Raw genomic sequence first — 27,438 nt, forward strand, 5'->3', positions numbered from 1 at the left:
TGAGAGGCTAAGAGCCAACTTGGGGCTTGAAGCATGAAAACCTAAGGGCTAGGAAATCTATAGGGACAATGGGTAAATTTCTATAACAATGAGATTAATTATTGGTTGGATGACAATTTATTATTATTTTTATCCTATCCTTGTGAGTTCGTTTAGGGAATAATACGGTAGGTTATTACTCGATACTAGTGATTCTTGGTAATTCTTGATCATTTGTTTTCCTCGTCTTACCAGCCGTTATTTGCCCCTAAACAAAGCTATAAGGAGTAGGAAGGATTAAAAAGCCAAATCTTAAATTGATAATCAATCTCATTATTGATGGTTTTAGGAATCTGTTTTAAAAAGGAAAAATTAGGTTCGGATGCAATTTTGAGTTATAGAACCCAACTTGATCGCGAGTGGCCAAGGATCCCAAAAACCTAAGATCATATTACTTAAAATACCCTTGTTTTCTATAATTTCTATACCCTAGGTTGGATTGTGGAAAACCCCAAACTTGAATCAATTGAATTTAAAATCAATATTCATTTTCTTTTATTAATTGAATTTCTTTTACTTGGTTTCACATTATTCACATATTGTTTTTCACTTAAGGATTTAAACAAAAACAATTCATTTATTCTAGTATTGACAATTTTCATAAGCCAGTCCTTGAGAACGATACCCGGAATACTACAAAAGCCGTAGTGACTCTTTCTCTAGTTTTTCTTGACCAGAGTTACTACGTAAAAAGGCAAAGTATTTTGGTACAATAGAGAAATTTCGGTCATGCCTCCTTACCAATGGAATTCTGGCAATATGCTTTTCAGACAGCTACATTTCTCATCAATAGAATGCCAAGTAAGGTACTCCAAAATAACTCCCTTATTTCACACTTTTTCAAAAGGTTCCGGATTACAAGTCCCTTAGAGTCTTTGGCTGCTTGTGTTACCCATTCATCCGTCCTTACAACAGTCACAAACTTCAATATCGTTCTGTTCAAAGTCTATTTCTTGGTTATAGTCTTCATAACAAAGGGTTTTTGTGTCTTGACTTTCTGACTGGACGAGTTTACATCACTCCTCATGTTGTTTTTGATGAGGGACAATTTCCTCTAGCTAAAACTCACCCTCTCTCCCCAACCAAAGACACTTCAACAGATACTTTAACTCCACCCATTATAACTTCCTTTCCTTCTCCAACCTTCTGTTCTAATGGCAGCCACACATCTTCACTTTCTTCCTCTCCTTCCACGAGTGAAGCTTCTGATTCTGTGAGTAGTCTTACTGTTACTCCTGCCCTAGTACCTTACCCGAAGCTATACATGAGAATCAACCTCCTTCTCCTTCCCCTGCTCCACGCATGACAACAAGGCTAATGCGAGGTATAACCAAGAAGAAGACCATTTTTTATCTCTCTGCTGTAAAGATCTCAGAACCGTATACACTCAAACAAGCTCTCAAGGATCCAAATTGGATTCAAGCTATGGATTTAGAAATTGCTGCTCTTCATCGGAATCAAACTTGGGATCTTGTTGAACAGCCTTCTGAAGTTAATCTAATAGGCTGTAAGTGGGTATACAAGTTGAAACACAAGCCAGATGGGAGCATAGAGAGATATAAAGCCCGACTTGTGGCTAAGGGGTATAACCAAACTCATGGTCTTGATTATTTTGAGACCTTTAGTCCGGTGGTTAAGGCTGCAACCATTCGAATCATACTAACCGTGGCTTTCAGTTTTCAATGGGAAATTAGGCAGCTTGATGTTCACAATGCTTTTCTCAATGGTGAGTTAGAAGAGCAAGTCTACATGTCTCAACCTCCTGGCTACTTGGATAGTAAATTCCCAACCAAAGTGTGTCGATTGAAGAAGGCTCTATATGGTTTGAAACAAGCACCACGAGCCTGGTTTCAACGACTCAGTTCTGCCCTTATACAGTGGGGATTCAGCAACTCTAGAACTGATAGTTCTATGTTTCTACACTTTAGTGAATCTACTACTTTGATTGTTCTTGTCTATGTTGATGATATAATCATCACCGGTTGCTCCTCAACACAGATTTCCTTACTCATTGCTAAGCTTGGTTCTACTTTTGCTTTGAGAGATTTGGGACAGCTATCATACTTCCTTGGTATAGAGGTCTCTTACCATGAAGGCTCTCTGAATTTAAGCCAAACCAAATACGTTTCTGATCTGCTTCATCGAACTGAAATGTTTGATACCAAACCAGCAAAAACACCCGGAACTGTTGGGAAGAATTTGTCCAAGTTTGATGGTGATCCTCTGGACAACGTCACTCAATATCGAAGTGTGGTAGGGGCACTTCAGTATCTAACAATAACAAGGCCTGATATAGCTTTTGCAGTTAATAAGGCATGTCAATTCATGCAACAGCCTACCTCAGCTCATTGGCTTTCAGTCAAAAGAATCCTTCGTTATCTTAAAGGAACAATGCAAGATGGGTTATTGCTGAGTCTTTCAACCAATTTGACAATTGAAGGCTTCTCAGATGCAGATTGGGGTGCTCAACCTGATGATAGGCGAAGTTCCAGTGGCTATTTGGTGTATCTGGGAGGTAACTTAGTCTCTTGGTCCTCTACCAAACAAAAAGTGGTGTCTCGCAGCAGTGCCGAGTCTGAATATCGTGCCCTTGCCTTAGCTACTGCAGAAATTATATGGATGCAAGCCTTGTTGCAAGAATTATGTGTTCCTATACCTGCGATTCCCCTGCTCTGGTATGATAATATCAGTGCTTATCATATGGCAAAGAACCCTGTGTTTCATGCTAGAACGAAGCACATTGAAATAGATCTTCACTTCATCCGAGATCAAGTCATACGAGGCAAGATACAGCTGCATTTTGTACCTACTGAAGATCAACCAGCTGATCTTTTGACTAAGCATCTTACAAGTTCTCGGTTCTTGTCCCTTAAGTCACAGCTTTGCATAGCTCCAAGACCCTTTCACTTGAGGGGGGATGATAAGCCAAAGATAGAGGAAGTGGTTACAGATCCCACGTGATCTTTACTTGATTTCTATTATGACAGCTATCACTACAGCTGTCTTTACTTCTTGTAATAGAGTTTCTTGAACAATATATAAACTCTCTTTCACTCTGGTTTTCTTCTACAAAGAGAACAGAGTTTTGCCTTCTCAAATTCTAACTATTGTTAAACATGGAACTTGAAAGAGAAGGCTAAAGAACGAATTCACGGTGTGCCCCAATGTTCATATAAGTTGTTGCCTTGGTTGTGTACAAGACTTATTGAAACAAATCCAAGGACGATTATTGAATATAGATGTTCGGATGATGGTCATTTTAGGCAATTGTTTGTTGCCCTTTCAGTGTCAATACATGGGTTTAAAATGGGGTGTCGGCCTATTATATCAATAGATTCATCCCACATGAGTGGGCCATACAAGGGTGCTTTATTTTCAGCTTCTTCATATGATGTTGACGATGGCATGTTTCCACTTGCTTATGGCTTATTTAGCTCCGAGAATTATGAGGATTGCCTTTGGTTCTTAGAGAAATTGAAGATGGTCATAGGTGAAAGAGATGTTATAATAATATTTGATAGGCACCAAGGGACTATCTGTAGTGTTTCAGAGATATTCGACAATGAAAACCATGCACATTGCTATCGTCACATTAAAGAAAACTTCAGTCGCTTTTTAACAAAGCTGAACACTCAAATGAGGAAAAAGAAGGAAAATGCTTTGCAAATGCTTGATTCTATCGCCTATGCTGGTTAGATTGTGATTATGAGGTTGCAATGGATACTTTAAGGACATCTAATCATAATTTGGTGAAGTGGGTTGAAGAAAATAACCCTCAACATTGGGCAATCTCTAAATTTAAGAAGATGCGTTGGGATAAGATGACAAGTAATCTAACCGAGTCTTTTAATTCTTAGTTAAGACATGAACGACACCATAACATTTGTGTTTTCTTCATTGAGCATATGGATAAGTTAGGATCTATTTTAGTCGAGCACAAAAAATGGACTTGTAAAATGGAATGGGTGCATTGTTCAGATCCTTTGGTAATTTGTTTGAAGCAAAAACCTTGATTTAACACCCGATTTGTGTAAATTAAAAGAGTTTTGTGATCAAACCCAATTGAATTAACTAATTGCAAATAATGGGAGAAAATGAATTTTCAACTAATCAATTAATGGATACCTCATCAAAAATTGCGTACAAGACAAACATATCAATTAAAGTATGGTGGATGGTATTACACAATTGAATTAACAATATAGATAATTCACTCAGATCTATTTTTCATGGCAGATGCATGAATGACAACACAAGTTTTTCCAATATTTTTCAAGGTGAGGATCAGTCCAAAAACATCCCAAGACCTAGCAATTTTATAGCTTTATATGATGGAAAATAGATGGCATAAAGGGACAGTGGATTAGGAAACCAAAGGAGTACAGTAAACATGGAAAACTGGTGGGGAAGCTAGTTGAGAGCCCTTAAGCGCCCTTCATGGGGCTATCATAGTCGAGGCTCGCTAAATTTTGTGGTGCTCTCTAGGTGTTTTTAGATCCTTTGGTCATTTTTTTGAAGCAAAAACCTTGATTTACCACCCGATTTGTGTAAATTAAAAGAGTTTTGTGATCAAACCCATCCAAGTTTATCCAAGTTTTGTTTAAAATGAAGGATCCATTGGCAGCCCATAACATTTTGAGTTGGAGACAACAGAATCAGTTCCCAAGTTCCACCATGAATAACGGCATCAAATTCCTTATCACATAGCACTAGTATGCTTGTTTTAAGGTCCATGAGACAACTTTTTGTTGTTTAGCCTCTGAGTCAGCTGTTGAACTACCCAAATTTGTGACTAATTGCAAATAATGGAGGCATGAATAGCTAGAGAATCCTCTTGCTTGATGAAGCTTTTCATGCTTAACTAGTTTGTCATGTAGCTCCTCTACCGAGATTATGATTCTCGAGTATGAAGTCTAACATGCATATCTTTGAATTCTGGCCGAAGTCCACTTAGAATGAAGACTTAAAGATCATCCTTGTCCATCAAAGTAGCTCGGAAGATCATAGCCTAGCATCAAGGAGTAGAATTATGCTTGCTCAGAAGAATTCCATCCCATCGAATCCATGATGGAAAGTTGTTAGGAGTGAGATTCAAAGGTGGTTTAGTTGTCTCGGCCATGTCTTTAGTCATGGACGAAGAGTGAAGCCCATAACCAAAGAAAAATTGAAGTACAGACTTGCTAATTTGATACCATATGAATTCAGAAGATATGAAATATATTGCACAAATATTTTTTAAAATAGATCCTAAAAAACAAGTAAAAATAATAAAAAATAATTAAAATATGTTTTCAAAAATCATTCTATTTTCCGAACCATTCTCAAAAACATATTTTGGGAACAACTAACAGCCAAACATGTTTTCATATGTTCTTTTATTTTCAAAAACAGAAAAATTGTTATTGAGAATAGTTCCAAATATAGCCCTTAAAAGAATTCAGAAGTAGGTTCCCATTGGGACCTAAATCTCCTGTGATAATATTGTATTGAAGTGGACCGCATCTGGTAATCTTTTCCGCCATGCTATATGAGATTTCCGGCGAAAGCTTAACAGTAGCAGATTAGCTGCTGCTACAGGATGCCGTCCAGCTTTAACATAGGTACTGTTGGCGGCTGCTAACATATTTCCCACTTATCTAGTCTTAAAAATTCCTAAACAAAGCCCAAACTGCTGCAAAAAGCAAGGCAACTTTCTCTCCACATCTTCCTAGTAAGATGATGTAAGATAGGTGAATCCACCCAGATGCGAATTTGCACTTGAGCAGGGCAATCTATCAATAAAATCCACCCACATGGTATGGATAGTACAAGAAGGTGGAACTGCTATGTGCTGTAAGAAGCCGCAACAGCTATATTGTCTGCATTCCTTGGCTTTGCTTGATCATGAAAATGGATTCCAGCTTGATTGAATAAGGAAAGCAGTTGCAGCAGCTCCTTCCCAGACAGTTTTGCAGGCCTCTTATCATCAAACCCACCTAATTTCAGAACCCCATTTATCTTCTCTTTGAACAGACTCATCTCCATTTCTGACCCGGGATATGGATCACCATTCCCTTCATCACTCTCATTCCCTTCTTCCTCTTCTTTATCTTCATCATAACTACAATCATAATTGCACCCACTGACTGCATTTCCTGTCTCTGAACCCCTCAAATTGGACAATCTCCAAAGCTCCATCACCCTTCTCTTATGCTTAAACGTTGCACCCAATGTCTTATTCTTCTTACTAAAACACGTTCTCGTGAAAGCACACCATTCATTCAAATCCACATCCGGAACTTCGGCTTTCGGACGTATTGTAACCACGGAAGAGTCAACTTTTGGACATGGAAGAAAGTCCCTCTTGCTTACATCCATAACAAACTCAACTTCAGCCACCAACTTCACATTCACAGCCAGACGGTTGAACTCTGAGTCGCCGGGGTTAGCCAACAGCCGCCGTGCGAACTCTTTTTGAAGGAGAAGCGTGGCGCTTCGAAATGGGTTCGCCCCGAATACCAATTTAGCCACCAGAGGCGAAGATATTCCATACGGGATGTTGGCCACAACAAGATCAAACTGAGGAAAATCCGTCTTCAATGCATCTTTACATATAACCTGCAAAACCCCCGATTCGTATCAGCTTGTACCACAGCCATGTAAAGCTTACAAGTTTCTCTAAGGCATTACATCGAACAACATAAGAACAACGTCTCTTACAGTGAGCTGATCTTCAAGACCATGTTCAGCAACACGTTTACGGAGAATTTCCACCATTCTAGCATCCAACTCAACTGCAACGACCCTTTGTGCTGCTTGAAGAAGCCTTAGAGTGAGATTTCCAGTGCCGGGTCCGATCTCAAGGACGGTATCTGTGGGCTTTATATTTGATTTTCGAACGATGGTGTCGAGAACCCTTGGGTTGGTTAGGACGTGTTGACCCCAACTCTTGTATAGAAACATGTGCTTTTCTCCATTGTCTTTCTTCTGGACGTCGTCGTTTCTGGGAACGTACCGACGACCGGGTTTTGTGTGGAGAAGGTGCCGCCGGAGAAGGAATCCCGTGAGGTGGCGCAGGAAATGACTTGGGCCGTGCATTGTGGCCTTCGTCTCCCAAAGACTCGGTCTACATTCAAATGGGGCTCATTTTTGGGCTTCTTATGAGTTGTGATATAAGTCCCTGCAGACAACGAGGCCCAATAGGGTTTGTGAACCCAATGGGAAAGGCCATAACTGTCCAACAAGTTTGGACCCATTTTTCAGAAAAGGGCCCCGTCTTGGGCCTCTCTGCGTAGTTTCTAAAACAATTGGGGTGCGTTTGGCTATGTTTCTTACCTATTGTTTTTTAAAACTGTTTTTAAGACAAAAGAAAAAAAAAAAATTATTATTTTATAAAAACAAGGGCGCTTGGCAAGGTATTTTTAAAAATAGTTTCTTAAAATAAAAAAAAACAAAAAAACTTGTTTAAACAAATTGTTTTTAAAAACAAATTTTCTATTTTGATTTTGTAAAACCATTATAAATTCAATTTATATAATATTAATTAAATTTAATTCAAAGTTTATGAAAAATGAAATATTTTTTAATCTAATGAGAAAATTCATAAAATATAATTTTGTGTATAGGGACACAGTGAAGTTATGTTTCATTCTATATCAGTTTTTGTTTATTATTTTTTATAATGATTAGATCTATTTTTTGAGTTTTAAATTATTTAAAAAAAAATTAATTAAACTCATTATGAACCATTTTTATCCATAATTTTTTTTAGATTAATTGGGTTTCTATTTAAGTTTCAACTAATTTTTAAAAATTATTAGACTTATTAATGAATTAAACACATTAATTTTTTTAAAAATTTAGAATTTATTTGTTAGTAAAAAAATTCGAAAAAAATATGATTTTATGTAGAAGATAAACAATAGAATTTTTTTAAATCAATTTTTGTTTATAAATTTTTTTATATTAATTAGATTATTATTTGAGTTTTAAGTTATTTTAAAAAATTATTAGACTTACAAATGAATTCACATATTAAGTCTTGCTTCATTTGAAATTTATTTGTTTAGTGAAAAAAAAATTGTAAAAATATGATATATATATATATATATATATAAAGGAAAAAATCATTTAAAATGAATTTTGATCTATAACTTTCTAATGTTAGTGAGTTCTATGACTTTTTAATATTAATTAAATCAATTTTTATATTTCAAATTATTTTTAAAAATTAATCATTTCTATGTATCAAATATAGTGTAATTTAGAATTTATTTACATAATAATTTATTTTGGATAAGTAAAAGAAATTAAAAAAAAAAAAACTTGTAATTTGAATAAAAATAGATCATGAGAAGGAAAAAATGATATCATATTCAATTTTAATAGTTTTTTATGGTTTTTTTTTAAAAAAATTATTTAAAAATTAATTAAAATAATTTCTACTTGTTTATTAAAAATTGTTATTTATTTCACCTAATTTTTAAAAACTATAAATAAAGAACAACCTTCTAGTACATTTATATTTGCACACAATAGGTGAATGGAGTTTCCTCAGCTCGAGTAAGAAGATGTTTTTGTACATAATTTTTTTTTTTTTTTTAAAAAGTCTTAATAGCTCTGAATACAGTCTTTTGAATGAACACACCAATTAATTCAAGGTGACTTAAAAATCTTTACTGAACTGCGTCCTCCCTCAGAAACCATACAAGAAATGCCCCTCTCTCTCTCTCTCTCTCTCTCTCTATTCTTTATAATGACACAGACAAAGTGGGTGGGTCAAAATTCTGGGTTTGAGTAGGACCATATTGTTTGGACCAATGGCATTAATGGGATCATAAATTGTAAGCTTGGAGAGGCACCAACCATGCAGTGTACCATAATAGTGTTTCTATACTCAAATAGTATCTTCTTTTGGGTACTGGATAATGCTTCTGCGACAATGAACAAAAACCAAAAACAAAGAGATATCAAGTGGAGGTTGTTTGCCTTTCCTGTGGCGTGGAGAGAAGGGGTAGAGGAGAGATTCATTATGGTGTGTGGGCGACGGGCGTACGGGTGATAAAGCCTAAGGGGCCGACTGACACACCGGGCCCAAAGTGTTGAAATAATGTGTGACCAATAATAATGTGGGAATGAGTGAATCTTGTAAGTGAAGGAATGGGTTTGGAGTCTGGACCTGGACCCGGACCCGGACCCCCTGTTTTTCAGGCTTTGTTGAGGGGTTACCTGCTTCGTTAATAATTCTATGTGCTTAATGCATCATTATTATGGTTTATTAGTTTATAGGCGCCCTTGCCTCCCTTGTTTAAATCTTTCCTTTTCTGCCGACCGCATGGGTTTGGTCGAGTATACACTGATGGCTGAGAGAAAGCGATGATTCGGTCTTCTTCCTTTTCATTTATTTGTTGTGTTTTGATTATCATGGTTAAAATGTTGGATCTACGACACTGATATTAAATAAGCAATATATACAGGGAGTGTTTGGTAAACCATTTAATTAACTTAAAGTGATTTAATTATTTAATTTAATTCATTTAAAAAAATTAAATATATTTGAGAAAATAACTTAATATAACCTTAAATAATAAATAAAAATAATTAATTTATTATTAAATTTACATTTTTATTTTATTTTTTTACTCTCATTTCTTTTAATTTGCTACTCCATGATTTTTACTATCACTTAATTTTTTTTACCTTAATTATAATTTATAATGATAAATATATTCATTTATTGATTTAAAATAAATTTTAATTTAATTTTATCAAATAATCTTAATACTTAAAAATAATAATTAAATGATAAATTTTAAATCAATAACTTAAATATAATTTAATTTAAAATCAACTTAATAATAAGTAATAAATATTAAGTTTTTAGAAAAATTGATAATTTATCGTAATATTAGAATTATCATATGTTGATTTAGAAAATTGATTTCTATCTTGAACTTTGTGACATGTGCTGCCACTATTTTCTCTAAATATATTTAATTATATGATACTTAAGTTTGTATAAATTAAAAAAAAAAAATGCTTAGGGAATAAAAGTCTCTAGAAGAAAAGTTTATTTAAAATAAATGGCATTGACAAGCTGGCTCTTTACTGAAAATCAATTCACTAATCTGGAAAATCCCGGATTGTGAGAGTGGGTTTACTTGAAGCTGGAATTAGCGGACGTTTACTTTTGCTCTAAGGGCATTTTAGTAATTTCAATACAAGAAAAAAGAGACAACGTCAAAGAAACCGAATCAAAGCCACGTGGCCATCCCAGTGTCATAGGATCCATCACAGATCCTCTTCGCTCTTTTTCTCCTCCGGTACTTTATTCTGTACCTCTTAACCCTCTACTTTGGAATCCCCCTCCTGTCTACATCCACGCGCTCCACCCCATCATTATTCCTTATTAAGGGCTACTAGGAAATTTTAAGAAATTTTGAAAAACATAAAATCAGGGTCCGTGAGATGGACGTGTTTTATGGTATTTAGCATGCGCGTGGCTAAATATTGTTCATAGTTAGGAAGTAGAAGAAAAAAGGGAAAAAGTGAGAATTCAGCTAAACGGAATCACCGCCACCGACGCAAACGGAAGGAGAATGACGAAAGTCCAGTTAACGTCGGACAACGGCTGGATGGAACGTGAGTGGGCTGTGGCTGTGCGTGACGGTGTGACATTCCGGACTCCAGAGAGGCATCATCCATGGCACGTGCACCGACGCTTTTGGTGGAGGACCCACATTGCGAGCACCCACACATGGGTGCATCTTCTTTCACGTGCCACCAATACCCGCCATCCTATCACGCGGTCTCCTCACTCTCCAACCTTTCATCATCTTGGTTCACTGGAATGACGTTAACGTTTTATATTATCCTACGCTGGCCCCACTTCGCATTGATCTGCACCGTCATTGAAAGGATTACACAGTGACCATTCCACTTCCAGATTGGCCGTTTTGCAATGATGTGAGCGGGTGAAAGTTAGCATCTTATGTGATTTTTTGGTGGTAATAATAATAATAATAATTATAAATGGAAAAAAATATTAAAAATAAAATAAGAAAAAAAGGGAAATAACATGAAAATAAAAAAATATTATTCAATGAAGATTCTTTACATGAATATACAAATTTTTAAAATTTTCCCTACATTTATTTTCATTTATATGATTTATTAAATTAATAAAAAGATTTTGATTTTCTAAAAAATATTTAAAAAATTTTTATTATAAATATTTAATGATTTATACATTTTTATATAAAAATTATTATTAGTTTTAAATTTTCCTCTGTAAAATATATCACTAATCGGTGGTGTTATACCCTAATCTCATTTATTTATATCTTATACTTGTACAATTTGTTTGTGCGATATTTCAGCATCGAAAGCCCGGGAATATGATTCCATAAATTTTCTAGGTCTTTTTAATATTGGCAGCGGTTGAGACATTAATGGGATATTGAAGATAAATAGGAGTGAAGTAGGTAGGGAAGACACCTGTTATTATTTTCATTATGGAAATCTTAAATAGAGGGCCATTGTTCTATCTTTAATGGACTCAAAGATTCCTTTTTGGCATCTAAATCAATTTGCTTTTATAAAATACAATTATGCTACCTAAAAAGATGGTATCATTGGTAGGAAAACAGGATGCCTAATGGTCATTAAAGATGTTCTTCTTCCCTTTCTTCTACTTTTTCCTCATCGATGGCTGTGATGCTCTAAAAACAAATGGAAGGGTTAGGTTTGGTAGGGCCTCTTGCGGAAGCAGTGGCATGTGAATCTTTAGAGAAAGAGAAGATGAATTTACTAAAGCTTCTTAACTACCAACCAACTTTAATCCTTGAGAGAAAGAAGTTAGTTATATCTAAGTTTATTTTTTAATCATAGGGACCGCCTTAACTCTCTCATGTAAAGTAAAACACAAAAGATTTGTAATTCGGAGTCGATAGTGTTATCTAACTTATCTATAATCACTTCCATATAGACATAATTAAGTTGTCTCGTACTCGTACGAGTATAATTAAGACATTACGAAATCATTTACATAAATATTATTTGTATTGAATCAAAGAATGTCCGTATGGTTAAGAGGAATATATCATGTAGACACGATAAAGACCTCTCAAGAATATTAGAAAATTACAAAGTTATTTCTAATGATTGGCGGAATAGGTCCGTATGCAATGCATGAAAGATGAGAAGACTAGTGAAGCATTTTTCACATCATGCCAACGAAATTCTTGGACTTTTTTTTTTGAACATAAATTTTTCGTTACCTTACAGGACCGAGATATGCGGTGCATAGTGGGTAAGCAGTGGTCAGGAATGGCGGGGGGGAGTGGGGCAAGACCCCACTGACTTAGGGTTCTCTTCCACTCCATTCCTCCGTCCATCCCGCCGTTGAAGTCTACACAACATGACAAAAGAAGAAACATTAATAATGGTGGAAGGCAAACCCCTCCTAATGCTTTCACTAGCCTGCTTAAACATATGCGAAGTGGGGGCACATTATGACTAACCCACCTTTGAGTTGAACACCTCATCCCATTCTCGTTTCTTAATTCATTACCGTTACTACAATAATGAAAAGTGGATTTGGTGATCCTAGTCTCCCTCCATGTGATTAAACCAATGCCACTCAACATTTCTGTCCTCTCAGAGTCTTCCCTCCTGAAAAGCCAATTATTTTATTTCCATTTGATGCTGTTTTCAGCTAAGTGGGATCTTATGATGGAAAGTTACCGTATTTTTATTTTATTCCCTCGGAATTTTTTGGGTTAAATGTTTGGGTCTGTCTTCAATTCCAAATAAAAAATAAAAAAATTTGTCCGTTTTGTGTTGTAAAAAATATTTTTTAATTTAAAAAAATGTTATCAATCAAATAAATATTGTATATCATTGATATCTATTTTTATCTAACAATCTTATTATATATTTAACAATTAAACAACCGAGACAAGTAATTTTGAATAATCGAGTTTTTAAAGTTCATGTGGGACAGAAACTTTATGATTTTCTATATAAATTCAAGGGAGATCATTCGGGTAGATTGGGATAAAGAGGTTTGAGTTATTACATGAATTTCTTCAAAATTTCACCAAATTACGATGTTACTATATTTTGGCTACTCTGTCGGTGGAGGTAAGACAGTGACACCCAACATGTGGTGATTGTGGGTGCTTAGATTAGGTTTTCTTGCAAGTGTTTATCTCATTTAAGATTCGAAAGGAACTGTACTCACCCTACCCAATCTAAGACAATCACATATTACTATCATAAGGACAAAGCGTGAATGTTTTCATTGCTTCATTTACAATACAATGTGACCCACAGAGATGGAAAGCCGTCAAACGGTATAGATTTTCTGACCATGACAAGCACATACCGGCCAATAAATTATTTCATTATACATAAGAGTTTGGGCTGTTCTCATTGGTTAAGATCATACTTGGCCATTAAAAAAGATGATACATGAAGTGTATAAAACAAATGTCATACTAGTGGGATGGGCCACATACTTTCAGAGAGAAGAGCAGTAAATCACTGAAGGGAGTAATGAATTTAGGGAGCGGCGGTGGTTTTGGGGTTTGTGGGTGAACGAGGAATTGGTGGGTTCACATGGAAGAGCCACAACAGCTGGGGCCAGGCTTGGAGGAAGGCAACTTCCCCGAGATAAAAGCAACAAATGGGACATGTATACTGTGCGGTATCTTTCCCTTTTCCTTTTTACCATAATCACAGTGACAAGTCAAACCCCTCGATCTTTCTCTAAGAGGACTCATCTTATAGCAGCTTCCTTCCTGCTTCTTCCAAAATTTGGAGTCACCCATTTCAAGATCACTTCTTGAACCAGCCAACATAATGGATCTCCTACTTTTTGCTCTTTCTTGTTCATGAAATGTACCTTGTGACCCCATTTATTTTGGCTTGGCTGAGCAGCATATAATTAGTATGCCATCATTCTTGAAGTATATTTCGTTGCTTTCACACCTTTTTACACACACTGTTTTTTTCTCCCTTGAACTTGCCGTAAATCTCAAGAACAAGAAAAAAAAATAAAAATCAAAGAAACCTGGGAGCTAATAAGAATTCGATCATACCCATGTCATTGAACATGAAAAAAATCCGAACTCCTGATAGAAACCCTTCCTGAAAAGATAAAAGGAAAAGGGAAAAATGACCAAACATGTTTAATCTTAATTTAAAAATAATACAATTTGGTGACATTAAGATTCTGTTAACGCGTGTAAAGCACTCTCGAACATGATCTATAGCGCAAAACAGGTATAAAGTTTGCCAGATTTAACCTCAGTGTTTTCTCTTTTCTGTTTGTCAGGCTTGGTTTATTGCTTTTGTGCTCATAGCCACGCAGTGATGACCCTCGACATGTGTTGAGACAGTTGTGTAACTGCTGTATTATATATATTGCTAAATGGCTCTGCTCGAAGCTGAAGGGGAGTAGAGTCCAAAGAAGAATGGACCCTGTTACAGCATCACAACAGTCGAAGTAGACCAGACCCAGAAGCTCTCTCTTCTCTTTCTTAGATTTGCCTCCACCCCAAAAGGAAATATATAGATTCTGAGAAGCCAATTAGGGGGTGAGAGAAACTATGGAAGCTAACTCAGTTTCCAAGTTGTTCTTGGTGTTGTGCATGGTCTTGCAGCTGGGTTCTCAGCTGATTCAGTGTAGCGTGACCTACGACAGGAAGGCCATTGTGATAAATGGGCAGAGGAGAATCCTCATCTCCGGTTCCATACATTACCCTAGAAGCACCCCTGATGTGAGTGAACCATGCCCATTTCTGTTGTTTTATGTTTTGTTCTTAGATGAATTTTCTCGAGAAATTCTTCCCTCTTTGTGGGTTGTTGCTGACCGTGTTAAATGATGCTCTGTTCAGATGTGGGAAGATATCATACAGAAAGCCAAAGATGGAGGCCTGGATGTCGTTGAAACCTACGTTTTTTGGAATGTCCACGAGCCTTCACCTGGCAGTGTATTCTCCTTTCCCTCCATTCCTGATATATATGCTCTGCTTTCCTTTCGTTTCTTACATTGTGCTTGAATTTATTTATTTTTCACTTGTTGGGGCTTCAGTACAATTTCGAAGGGAGATATGATCTGGTTAGATTCATAAGGACAGTGCAGAAAGCAGGACTGTATGCCCATCTTCGCATTGGACCCTATGTTTGTGCAGAGTGGAATTTTGGGTACTCTTTCTCTAGATCTAGTTTGCTTTGCAAATTGACGGTTTTTCAATTCCAGGGCTTTTGCTTCTTTATTTCCCTCTAATTTGTTGTTTTCCCTCAATTTTCATAGCATGGGCGCTTGATCTAAAAGGACTATTTTCGATTTTTTTTAACTCTTTTTTGGTCTTCTGAACAGAGGGTTTCCTGTTTGGCTCAAGTATGTCCCAGGCATCAGCTTCAGAACTGACAATGAGCCTTTCAAGGTAACAGTTCTCCACTGCATTTTTTTTTTCCTTTTACTGGTTTGAATTGCTCTAGTTAAATTTATTTGGCTTTTGGACTATTATCTGTTCCATGTGTTTGTTTTCTAATTTCATGGTGTGGTTTGCAGAGGGCAATGCAAGGGTTCACTGAGAAGATTGTAGGGCTAATGAAAAGTGAGAGGTTGTTCGAGTCCCAGGGTGGCCCCATCATACTCTCTCAGGTATGAGTTCTGGGCTTTGTGCCCTATTCTCATTTCCTGTGTTTTGAGCTTTGAATATTTTGCAAACCTTAGTTGTCTTGGAGAGGTGTTGTACACTGACAGGAATTGAAAATATTGGCATTTGAGTAAGAATGGAAAAATCATGAGCAAATTTGGCAATTTCAGAAGTAAATCTACTAATATAAAGCAAAATACAGTGATGATTCAAAGTAGTTTTGCTAGTGCAGATTGAGAACGAGTATGGAGCTCAAAGTAAGTTACTTGGAGCTGCTGGCCATGACTACATGACTTGGGCTGCAAATATGGCTGTTGGGTTGGGAACTGGTGTGCCCTGGGTGATGTGCAAGGAAGAAGATGCTCCAGATCCTGTGGTGAGCAGTCTCATACTCTTTAATCTCTAGATTAAGTTTAGCTTGTGTTGCATTGTTTCATTTGGTAAACGAATTTACATGGCTTAATCAGTTCTTCTGGGTGTAGATCGGTTGTCCTTGTTGTCTCCAACTTTTGTTAGTAAACCCTGACATAAGAGAATAAATGTCTAACAGAAAATTCTTGGCTTAATAGAGATAGAGTGTATTTCTTTTTCAATGTCTCTCTATCATTATGAGATGAGTAATCTAAAACTCCTTTGGCCAAACAATGGTGACAGATAAATACGTGCAATGGCTTTTACTGTGATGCATTTTCTCCTAATAAACCATACAAGCCCACAATATGGACAGAGGCTTGGAGTGGCTGGTATGTTTTATCTGCATTTTTTGATCAGTATCCTCAACTTTTATCACACAAAGTATTTCACATGTTCTTATGATCCAAATGTGAAGGTTTAACGAGTTTGGCGGTCCACTTCACCAGCGGCCAGTTCAAGATTTGGCATTTGCAGTTGCTCGATTCATACAAAAGGGAGGGTCCTTTGTTAATTACTACATGGTAGGTCTTTTAAAATTTTTTTTAATAATATTATTATTATTTTTATTTATATTAAATTCAGTTGCTAGGTTATTGAAAATATACTGTATAAAACCACTCTTATTGAAGCTGATTTCCTGTGTGTACAATGTGAAACAGTACCATGGAGGGACCAATTTTGGACGCACTGCTGGGGGCCCTTTCATCACTACCAGCTATGACTATGATGCTCCAATTGATGAGTATGGTGAGAACAGAAATCCCATATGCTCATTCCCAAAGAGTTATTGATCTTGAGCAGCTCATTTCTATGATTAGTTTATAACACTGATAGGCTCCAGACAAATGCCTCAGGATGGTTGAGTTGTTTTTGATGTGTATGAACATTTTAGGTGTTATGCACTGATTGTTCTATACCCTCTCATGACATGGCTTGAAATGTAGAAAATATGGGTTCGATTATGAAGTTCTTAACCATGCTGTTAACTACTATTACCCATGAGCATCCATAATATGTAAGTTTGGAAATTTACTAACTACTTTGTTGCATTTACTCCATAGGTTTGGTCAGACAACCAAAATATGGTCATTTGAAAGAACTTCACAGATCTATTAAGCTTTGCGAGCGAGCTTTAGTTTCAGCTGATCCTATTGTTTCTTCTTTAGGGAGCTTTCAACAGGTTTTCACCTCTACTCTCAGACTCCTCTGCTTTACGCAGTTATGTGATTTTGTTTGCTGATTACGGTCAGTATGTGTACTTTCCAGGCTCATGTATACTCTTCAGAAGCTGGAGATTGTGCGGCCTTCCTCTCAAACTATGATACTAAGTCTTCTGCAAGAGTGATGTTCAACAACATGCATTATAATTTACCTCCTTGGTCAATCAGCATTCTTCCTGACTGCAGAAATGCAGTCTTTAATACTGCAAAAGTATGGGATCTTACAAGATTAATGTGTTTGTTACCATCTATTCAGAAGTATATGTAATTAACATTTCAGTTCTGGACTTTTGGATCTGATAAATAGTTTTGGTGCCTTCTTTACAGGTTGGAGTTCAAACTGCACATATGGAAATGTTGCCGACCAATGCTGACATGCTGTCCTGGGAGAGTTATGATGAGGATATATCTTCTCTGGACGACAGCTCAACATTCACTACCCTTGGTCTCTTGGAGCAGATAAATGTGACTAGGGATGCTAGTGATTATCTGTGGTACATAACTAGGTGAGACAGATACCTGGAGTCATCCTCTTATATTAACCCCTTGATAATTTTATTAGGGATGTCCTCTTTAAATTCAGTTTCTCCTCTTCCTTTAGAAGAAAGTATCTTTTGTGGTTCTTTCAGCAGATGGATAAAGGTAGAAAATGGGCCATAAATGAACTACAGCGGCATTACTTAGTGTTAATAAACAAAAGAAACAAAAGAATCAGTGATGAAAGAAACAGAAATAGGTTGTTGTGGAGAAAACATTTTTAGAATAATGTAACCTGGTGTGGCTTGAATCATTCATCTAGTTTGTACCTTAGGTTAGATCACTTAAGTTGGCTATGAACTGCCTCTAATGTGCATGACATGGGTTCTTATAATGCTAAGAATTTCTTCCATAAAAGAGCTCACTATTTCATGAGGTTAAAATTTACTTCTTTTTAATTTGCTTGCAGAATTGATATTGGTTCATCTGAGTCCTTCTTGCGAGGTGGGGAACTCCCTACTCTTATCCTGCAAACGACTGGCCATGCTGTGCATGTCTTTATAAACGGGCAACTTACAGGTTCACAATTGAATCAGTTCCAAGATTTTGACCAATCATTTTTTGACTTTCCAAACTATTCAGCTATAAAAACACAAATGGCATATTATAGGTTCTGCTTTCGGGACAAGGGAGTATAGGAGATTCACATTTACAGAAAAGGTCAACCTGCATGCTGGAACAAACACAATTGCACTGCTGAGTGTTGCAGTTGGATTACCAGTTAGTTCTCTGCTTCCAGTTTTATTGTTTTATAGTGATTCGGTATCATAATTTCTTTGCGGTAACTTTGAAACTAGCAGAAGTAATATAAACTTCACAACTTAACAGGCGGTTTTGAACTATATCATAAACAGTCTCTGGAGTCTCTGAACTGAACCCTGATGACTAATACTTTTAGCTAAATCTGAGATCTCTTGGACAAATGAATCTGAACATTGTTTTGGTGGTGAGGTGTGCATTAATCAAGAGAGGACAAGGAAAATGATACCCTTCATGTGAGATACATACAACATTGATTCAGTGCTCTCACCACATTATTACAGTAGTGTCTATCATATTTTCCTAAACAATCCATGCAAATGCATGATTCAAGTGATTCACCAATCTGGAATTTTGAAAAACCTGTGAACTACATTCTTCATACTTTAGCAAAAACGCTATTTTTTTTCCTTTTTAATTCCTGACCTCGTATTTCTGGTTGTTGAAGAATGTGGGGGGACATTTTGAGACATGGAACACAGGAATCCTGGGTCCAGTTGCACTTCATGGACTTAACCAGGGAAAATGGGACTTGTCATGGCAGAGATGGACCTACAAGGTTTGAATTCTTATTTCTCTATTTACCGGTGATTTGTGGATTGCTAATTCAAAGAATTTCACCTCACAAATACCCCTTTATGCAGGTTGGGCTGAAAGGAGAGGCCATGAATCTTGTCTCTCCAAATGGTATTTCATCTGTTGACTGGATGCAGGGCTCATTAGCTGCACAAAGGCAGCAGCCATTGACATGGCATAAGGTATGGAAAAAGGGTGGGGTGATGACCTTCCTTGGCTATTAATGGAGTGGCATTAAGAACTAAAACTTTACCTTGGAACTTTGCAGGCTTTTTTCAATGCACCCGAAGGAGATGAGCCATTGGCTTTAGACATGGAGGGTATGGGTAAAGGCCAAGTATGGATTAATGGGCAGAGTATTGGAAGATACTGGACTGCATATGCCAATGGTAATTGCCAAGGATGCAGTTACTCTGGGACATATCGACCCCCAAAGTGTCAACTTGGTTGTGGCCAACCAACCCAACGATGGTAAGCATTCTTCAGATGAAAATTTGTACCAGAATTTCATAATGGTATGATTGAGATGGAGCGCTAAATGACTTAAGATGTCAAATGGTCCCTAACAAAATTTCATCTTCAGGTACCATGTGCCTCGTTCCTGGTTAAAGCCAACACAAAATCTTCTAGTAGTTTTTGAGGAACTTGGAGGGGATCCCTCAAGAATTTCTCTTGTTCGGAGATCAATGACTAGTGTCTGTGCTGATGTCTTCGAGTACCACCCAAACATTAAGAACTGGCATATTGAAAGCTATGGAAAAACAGAAGAGTTACACAAGCCCAAGGTTCACCTGCGGTGTGGTCCTGGCCAGTCCATTTCTTCCATCAAATTTGCCAGCTATGGAACTCCTCTGGGAACTTGTGGAAGTTTCCAGCAAGGACCTTGCCATGCTCCTGATTCGTATACCATAGTAGAGAAGGTACTTGTGCCCTACAGCACACGTTTTCAATTTTTACAATATACCACAAAACCAGGTATTTTACTTAACGTGTGTCATTTTGTTTTTAAATATAACAGAGGTGCATAGGGCGGCAAAGATGTGCAGTGACCATATCCAACACTAACTTCGCACAAGATCCTTGTCCTAACGTGTTGAAGCGGTTATCAGTGGAAGCTGTGTGTGCCCCTATAGCTTCTTAAGCCAATCAACCAAATTCAGGAGGTTGATTAGGCAAACAAGGATAGAACTTTTCAAGCATATTTAGTTACTACTTTAACCACACACTACCAGCAAGAAAAGAAGCAAGGAAAGGAAGAATAAAAGGAGAAGTAGAGAGAAATGTTTTTTCTAGTTAGATAAGTGGAATGGCATAGTTATTCAGATGGAGAAAAGATTTGGTCAGAGGGTGTTGGTTGCTAAATGTAGGTAGTTGTTAATTTAATGAGGGTTAGTGGTTTTCTGTAATATAGTGATTTTCAGAGGGGGTGAGTTTGTAGATTCATGGAGTGATCCATTTTGGCTCCATGGCAAGTTCATATCCCAATTCCCGGCCTTTTAACTGGGGGATGGGCTCTTGAGAGAAAAAAAAAATGTAATTTCTGTTGGCTGTTTGGTGTGATTTATTTGTATGCTTGTACTGTGGGGGAAAATCAAACCCCGATTAGGTTCATGTTGGGAGCGGATCCTAATATGACCCCATGCTTTACGATTCTGTGAAATCACAGAGGCTGTGAGAATTTTCTTTATTTCTGGACTTCTAATAGCGTTTGAATTACTAGTTTTTACGAGTTAGTTAAGGAGACCATTTCAGTTTGCCCAAACCAATTTTGCAATTTTTCTTTACATCCTCAAAAATCAATAATGCTAATAATGCAAAAGTGGTAGTTACGAGTTTATAATTAAACCAAAAAGGTTGTAGGCTATTTAAAACCCTGTAGCACGTCTTGCGGAAAGAGCCTTATTAAAGTTGGGTGTGAAGTCCTGCAGGATCATCATTTTGAGGCATCACCGTCCAAACAGACATGCGCTTGTCCAACTGAACTCAGTGCCCCATTTCATAAGTGTATCTGAAAAGCCTGGGTAGACCGTGGAACAATGCAAGGTTGGGCTTTGGAGTAAATTCCCTCACAGGCGGTCTGGCCTGCGATGCTCAGTGATTAATCTTTACCCAACACCTCTCTGCATATGTTTCCCCTGCTCCCACCCAACTTTTCTTCCCTGAGTCTGGTCTCTCAAACACAAGGACTGCCTCTCTTATATCGGACTCTCCTCCCAGCATCCCATCATATTTTCCTGGTCTTACAAACACTCTTGAACCTTTTCAAATTAGTATGGGAGAACTTGATCCTGTCAATGTTCATGATCAAAGCTGCATCATATACATAGATTCCCAACACCCCAAGACTTCTTAGGGATAAACGGACTAAGTTGAAAAACACACAGAACATCAGCCTAAACCATGATCTAATTTCATGAGAAAACTAATATAATATGCGCATAGCAAAAAAACATTTTATTAGTTATATTGTCACAACAGAGATAAAAACATGATGAGATCCAGTATCAGTCTAAAACCATATAAAACAAAGGTCCACACTCAGTAGCATTATTTCCTTGAAGACGAAGTAGCAACGGACAAGCATTATTAGGCAGTAGCCATGTGCTTAGCAATAGTCTGCTGCAGACTATCTTTGTTGGCTCCCACCACCTTATCCACAATCTTGCCTTGTTTCAGAAACATGAAAGTCGGCATTGCCTCCACAGCCCAATCAGTAGCAACAGACTGCAACCAGAAAATTAACCAAGTGCATCAGAGTTCAATATTTGATTCAGCCAACTATTCCAGCATGGTATTTTTCCATTGTGTGAGGAAGGGGGGTTTACCTTCAATTCATCCACATCCACCTTAAGAAAAGTGACAGTAGGTATTTTCTTAGCCAGCTCAACCAGGAATGGTGTAATGAAGCGGCATGGTCCACACCATGAAGCAGTGAAATCAACAACAATCTGCATCAATTAGACATGAATACGAGGCAAAGGAATACTATTATACTATTAAAAAGGAGGAAAAAGGTGTTTCATGTGGAAGATGTTGGCAGACTTGGGCACAGATTCATATCATTCTATTTCCCATTTTTTATTAGCCTGCATTTCAACATATTGGAACCCACTCAAATGTTATCTTTGTTTTTACCATCCCTTGAATCCCACCAAGCTACTATAATTCATTGCAAATTTTATAATGTACTACTGGAAACAAAGTCTTGTTTCCATACAAATACTTCCCATTTATCTTTGAAGGGAAGTTCTATTACTTAATTGTTGAAGAGAAGTTTCCCAGAGAGAAAAAACAAAATACACAGCGTAGAAACTCAGGTGAGAAAGGTGCCTATGCTCCTTGTGAAAAATGGGGCAGGAAAGAGTGGAGAAGAAAAGGAAAGAAGAAACAAAAGGATAACAACTTGCTCGGGGCTCCAAAGGGTTTTTTGTCCTCAGATTGACAAAACAAATTTTTTACTTATTTCTTGTTGCCCGCAGCCTACTTGCCTATCAGCAAAGTAGGCACTTAGTGGTCTGCCTAGACAAGGTAAACCCTTGACACACAAGAGGAAGGGAACAAGAAAAATAATAATTTTTGTCTAAATAAATAAAATAAAAATAAAAAAGGGAGGATACAGATATTGCTAATCTACAAGAAACCATAAGAAGAAAACCTAAGTTTGAAATTACAATGTTTTTGCCAGTGAAAGTAGTAACCATCATTCAACCATCTTACTAGTTTTCACAACTACCAAATTTTTTTGCAAGTATTCAACCGTTAAAATAAGTCTTCATTGTGGCAATTAGTCATCATCAAAAGTCCATTGACGAACGGTAGCTGCTGTAACTACAAAAACACCTGTCCACAAATGAAGGGACCCATTTATACCTACTCATCACCAACCACTAACTTCTGCATCATAACCATCTTTTCCATAACAATCACCTAGTCAAAGTTTAAAGAACCCAATGCTTTCTTGTGAAAAATCACAAACAAAAGCAATATTAAAAAAAAAATATATATATATATATATATATTAATAAATAAAAGGGAAAAAATTATGAGTCAAATGTAAACATGAAATTGAAAGAGTCAACTCAATTTCCATGAATAATTGTAGTCTCAGAGTCAAGAGACTTTTCTTCCCTTGGAACCCAAATATTGGGAATTTCTTAAATCCAAGCCTTTGGTTTTTAAAAATTCTTTACCTAACTTCTATTAGGCGCACAAAACATGCAATAATCTAAGAGAAACCAGACCATCACTCAACCAAGAGGCCTACTGTCGTATACCTTTGAAACCTACAAATTCAGAGGCCTGAAACCACAATCAAGTTATTTCAAAAACAAACCTTCGTAACAAACCAAACAATCGAAGCCTTTTTAACACATTCCATCACTAAACAACAAATCTAATCCGATTCAAACCCTACCCCACGAAAAATAAAAAACCCTACACGGTAAACGCGTTACGGATCAACATAAACCCCATACCGAATTGAGAAAATGAAATCACATAAGAGGAAACACCAAACCAGACTCATAATCCTCAATCAGAAAACGAACAAACCCAATCATCCAACCAACCGACCCCACATTATCAATCAAGCACATAAAAAAAAAAAAAATCAATAAATATTGAAAAAAATAAAGAAAATATATACCAGCTTGTTGGACTCGTTGCACTTCTGGAGATGATCGTTCCATGCCTCCACAGTGTGGACACCGATCACTTGCCCCTCTTCTGCCATTTTCTCTATGCCTCTTTAGAAGTTACCGAAAAGCAACTAATAGATGCCCCCAAGAAATGCCGCTGCTTCACCGATCATTTGATTCTATATAATTGGACCACATCAAATCAACCCTCCTATCAAATCTTTAATCACCAATTTGCCACCACTGGGCTCCACCTACAGTGCATCCAATACTCTACAAAGTGACAGCTATATTCCCATTAATACTACAAAAAAAAATCAAAACATTATTATTTTTAAGGGTTAATTTGCTAAATATATTTAATTTCTATAAATTTAAAATTTCATTCCCTTATCTGTAAAAAAAATATATTTAAATGTATTTAATCAAAATCTTATTAAAAATAAATAAAATTAATAATTTTTATTATTATTTTTTATAATATTGACAATATCATCAATCGAATCGATTTTTTTCCTTTTAATTGACTAACAATATTAATTATTTCCCAATGGATTAAAAAAACAATTTTAGAATAATGATATTACTATTTAATCGATTTGAGATTTTATTTTATGTTTAGATATAAGTTTTTTTAAGGAAAGACAACTGAATTTAATCTTAATTAAATTAAGATTAATTGAAATGGATCAGCTGCAAATGTCAACCACATAAAAAAAAAACACGACTATCACATGAACAAGAACGCAGCTACCGTCCCCATTTAGGTTGGAGGCATCTTAAGTTATTCTGTCATCAACCTTTCTACCTAAGTTGGGTCCACTAGATAGTGACCAGGAATAATGGTAATAATAAAAAAATGAATAATAATAATAATATGTGAGGTGGAGCTCCTCCTCCTGGAATATTCTAGAAAATATCCGTCCTTCCACGTGGAGGAAAAGCGTGATGGAGTCGGGACATGTTTCATCCTTCACATTTTATATTTTGAGACTCCGAATTGCAAAGAAAGATTGCATGTCGAAATTTTGCTTCTGGTTTCAGAAAACACGCTACCAAATGTTTTGCCTGTTGGAACAAATTTATGTAGACCAAAAAATTGGAACATTGGATTTGGCGATGAAAGCGCTGGCTTATCTAATTGCAGAGAGGATCAGGCTCAAGCAAAAATATTTATTTTAAAAAAATTTCACAAAGTAAGTCCATTTCCTAAATAATTTTGAAACTGCTGTATTTCATCCACGTGGTAATCCGCATCACAAAATCGTAGTTGATAGCTATCATTTAATTTTTGTTTTTTATATACAAAACTGTAGTTACCAGTTATGCCTTTGATTTTCAAATAATTTGAAGGAAAAGAAAAATATAAAAAAAGTAAAAGCAAAGAAAAAATAAATGAAAATTCAATAAATTATTTTATATACTATTTCAATTTTGTTTTACTTATTTAATTTTTTTTATATAAAAATCAAATAATTTAAAAATACATAAGTTTCTAATTAATTTTAATAATATTTAATTTATTTGATTTTTTTTATAATACTATAAACATAAAAAATTAGTTGACTAAATTACCATTAATTTGATCTTCAAAATGAATAAATTTAAATTACATATATATATATATTCTTTTATCGGATAAGTTTCCCTAATCTTTAACTATAACAACAACAATAATAATAAAAAAAAATTATTATTATTATTACTATTATTATCTTGTTGTTAAAACCTCTAGGAGAAGAAAAATTACTAAAATCAGTTAACTAAATCCATTGAATTAAGCAACTAAAATTCGGGAATTTAAACTATCTTCACCTATAAATAGAGGTGTCTTCTATCAAGAAGAGGAAATGAAAGGAAGAAAAATCCAAAGACAACTTCATGCGCAAAAAGGGTTTCACAATAAAAGAAAAGTTTCATCAAATTTCTCTGCAAATTTGGTAAACAACAAATCTATTACACACGTTTTTCGCCATTTAGCGAGTTCATTTGGGAATAAGCCACTTGTGGCCCTCGATTGATCTTCAAAATCAAGAAAACGTCATCGTCGTTCTTCAAGTTGTGATCAAAGCGAAAGAATCAGAGGAAAAATAGTCTTTTATAAAGAATATTATTTTTGAGATTGTACCCACAATAATTTTAATTTCAATAAATATTTTGTTCACATTATTTTTCTATTTGTTTTGCTAATTTTGCAATGCCAAATTTATGAAATTTGTGCATACAAATTTATGGCACGCCCGGTGGGACATCTATGTCTCTCATATCTTTTATTAGAAGATTGATCTCTACTACGTTGATGACACCCAAAAGAACTCAAGTTGTGCATGTCAATAAGGGCAATGACAAGATCGTCATTGCACAATCGACACATGACATTGCTACGGGCCCTATGACTCGTAACAAAGCAAAATCAACATCTTCAATCTCAATAAAACAAACAAGTGAGTCCGCTTGTTTGCTAAAACAGGTAAGAACACGTGATGAGCACCAACCATTCATCACCTTGGTCTCTTTAGGGGCAAAGAGCCATAATCCTCGTAGCAGGGGAAAACTCCCTTCAACATTACAAGACTTTGGGGATAAATCTCCTTACTCTATTACCGATGCCAACTCTAGTACCGACTCACAGTCTGGATCGCCAACTGGAATGTCAAATGAGGAAAACTACTCCAATCACTCTGACTTTTTTACTTCTCTTTTCTTGATGACTATGCCGGTAATGACAACCGGCACTACATCCGTAAAAGAACAATTAACAAACATGGCTCGCGCCATCACCAAACTCACCAAGACGGTTGAGGAGAAAGATATACAGATAGTCTTCCTCATAAACAAGGTTGAGGCACAAGTACAAAATATGGGTGAGTCAAGTCAAGGACTCAACCACCTTCCGAATGTTGCATTTCATTTCAATGATTCACCACATACGCATAGGACAATGCAAGTTGAGAGACAAATGGCGGAATCTGCCTCAGTGGCGTCATTATCTATCCAACAACTTCAGGACATGACAACTAACACCATTAGAGCACAATACGGTGGACCCTCACAGAGTACCCTCATGTACTCTAAACCTTACACTAAGAGGATCGATAACCTACGTATGCCTATTGGTTATCAACCTCCAAAATTTCAATCATTTGATGGGAAACCGAATGTTGCATCTCATTTCAATGATGCACCACATACATATAGGACAATGCAAGTTGAGAGACAAACGGCAGAATCTGCCTAAGTGGCGTCATTATCTATCCAACAACTTCAGGACATGACAACTAACACCATTAGAGCACAATACGGTGGACCCTCACAGAGTACCCTCATGTACTCTAAACCTTACACTAAGAGGATCGATAACCTACGTATGCCTGTTGGTTATCAACCTCCAAAATTTCAATCATTTGATGGGAAAGGAAATCCAAAACAACATGTTGTCCATTTCGTTGAAACTTGTAACAATGCAGGTACATATGGTGACTTATTAGTTAAACAATTCGTTCGTTCTCTCCAAGGGAATGCTTTCGATTGGTACATAGACCTTGCACCTAAGTATATCGATAGTTGAGACCAAATGGAACATGAATTCCTCAACCGTTTCTATAGCAC

At 36.3% G+C, this 27,438-nt stretch overlaps 3 protein-coding genes across 3 annotated transcripts; 1 reads left to right on the forward strand and 2 right to left on the reverse strand.

The window, feature by feature from the left end:
• Positions 1 to 5,384: 5,384 nt before the first annotated feature.
• On the reverse strand, positions 5,385 to 7,136 carry LOC117912416 (ribosomal RNA small subunit methyltransferase, mitochondrial). The gene is made up of 2 exons (XM_034826987.1): positions 6,739 to 7,136; positions 5,385 to 6,636 (listed from the first exon to the last, which is right to left on the reverse strand). Exons 1-2 carry the CDS (start codon positions 7,114 to 7,116, stop codon positions 5,863 to 5,865), a joined length of 1,152 nt encoding a protein of 383 aa, XP_034682878.1. The 5' UTR covers positions 7,117 to 7,136; the 3' UTR covers positions 5,385 to 5,862.
• Positions 7,137 to 14,369: 7,233 nt separating this feature from the next.
• Positions 14,370 to 20,916, forward strand: LOC117912415 (beta-galactosidase 3). The gene is made up of 19 exons (XM_034826986.1): positions 14,370 to 14,801; positions 14,919 to 15,014; positions 15,116 to 15,228; positions 15,404 to 15,470; positions 15,599 to 15,691; positions 15,919 to 16,062; positions 16,341 to 16,429; positions 16,516 to 16,621; positions 16,760 to 16,847; positions 17,162 to 17,280; positions 17,367 to 17,531; positions 17,648 to 17,826; positions 18,267 to 18,376; positions 18,468 to 18,577; positions 19,065 to 19,175; positions 19,261 to 19,374; positions 19,461 to 19,663; positions 19,776 to 20,112; positions 20,211 to 20,916. The coding sequence occupies exons 1-19, from the start codon at positions 14,631 to 14,633 to the stop codon at positions 20,331 to 20,333; spliced, it is 2,538 nt and encodes an 845-aa protein (XP_034682877.1). The 5' UTR covers positions 14,370 to 14,630; the 3' UTR covers positions 20,334 to 20,916.
• Positions 20,917 to 21,615: 699 nt separating this feature from the next.
• On the reverse strand, positions 21,616 to 23,985 carry LOC117912417 (thioredoxin H-type 2). The gene is made up of 3 exons (XM_034826988.1): positions 23,838 to 23,985; positions 22,018 to 22,140; positions 21,616 to 21,916 (listed from the first exon to the last, which is right to left on the reverse strand). Exons 1-3 carry the CDS (start codon positions 23,922 to 23,924, stop codon positions 21,779 to 21,781), a joined length of 348 nt encoding a protein of 115 aa, XP_034682879.1. The 5' UTR covers positions 23,925 to 23,985; the 3' UTR covers positions 21,616 to 21,778.
• Between the last annotated feature and the right edge of the window lie 3,453 nt (positions 23,986 to 27,438).

This window comes from Vitis riparia, chromosome 4, assembly GCF_004353265.1.
Source record: "Vitis riparia cultivar Riparia Gloire de Montpellier isolate 1030 chromosome 4, EGFV_Vit.rip_1.0, whole genome shotgun sequence".
NCBI classification, from domain to species: domain Eukaryota; kingdom Viridiplantae; phylum Streptophyta; class Magnoliopsida; order Vitales; family Vitaceae; genus Vitis; species Vitis riparia.

Excerpts from the sequence above, each read along its gene's own strand:
- LOC117912417 (XM_034826988.1), bottom strand. The coding sequence starts at position 23,924 with ATGGCAGAAGAGGGGCAAGTGATCGGTGTCCACACTGTGGAGGCATGG. Across the intron at positions 22,141-23,837 it reads GCAACGAGTCCAACAAGCTG|ATTGTTGTTGATTTCACTGC; the intron begins GTATATATTTTC and ends TAATTGATGCAG. Across the intron at positions 21,917-22,017 it reads TGGATGTGGATGAATTGAAG|TCTGTTGCTACTGATTGGGC; the intron begins GTAAACCCCCCT and ends TTCTGGTTGCAG.
- LOC117912416 (XM_034826987.1), bottom strand. The coding sequence starts at position 7,116 with ATGCACGGCCCAAGTCATTTCCTGCGCCACCTCACGGGATTCCTTCTC. Across the intron at positions 6,637-6,738 it reads GTCTTGAAGATCAGCTCACT|GTTATATGTAAAGATGCATT; the intron begins GTAAGAGACGTT and ends GGGGTTTTGCAG.
- LOC117912415 (XM_034826986.1), top strand. The coding sequence starts at position 14,631 with ATGGAAGCTAACTCAGTTTCCAAGTTGTTCTTGGTGTTGTGCATGGTC. Across the intron at positions 17,827-18,266 it reads TATCTGTGGTACATAACTAG|AATTGATATTGGTTCATCTG; the intron begins GTGAGACAGATA and ends ATTTGCTTGCAG. Across the intron at positions 19,176-19,260 it reads GGCAGAGATGGACCTACAAG|GTTGGGCTGAAAGGAGAGGC; the intron begins GTTTGAATTCTT and ends CCCTTTATGCAG.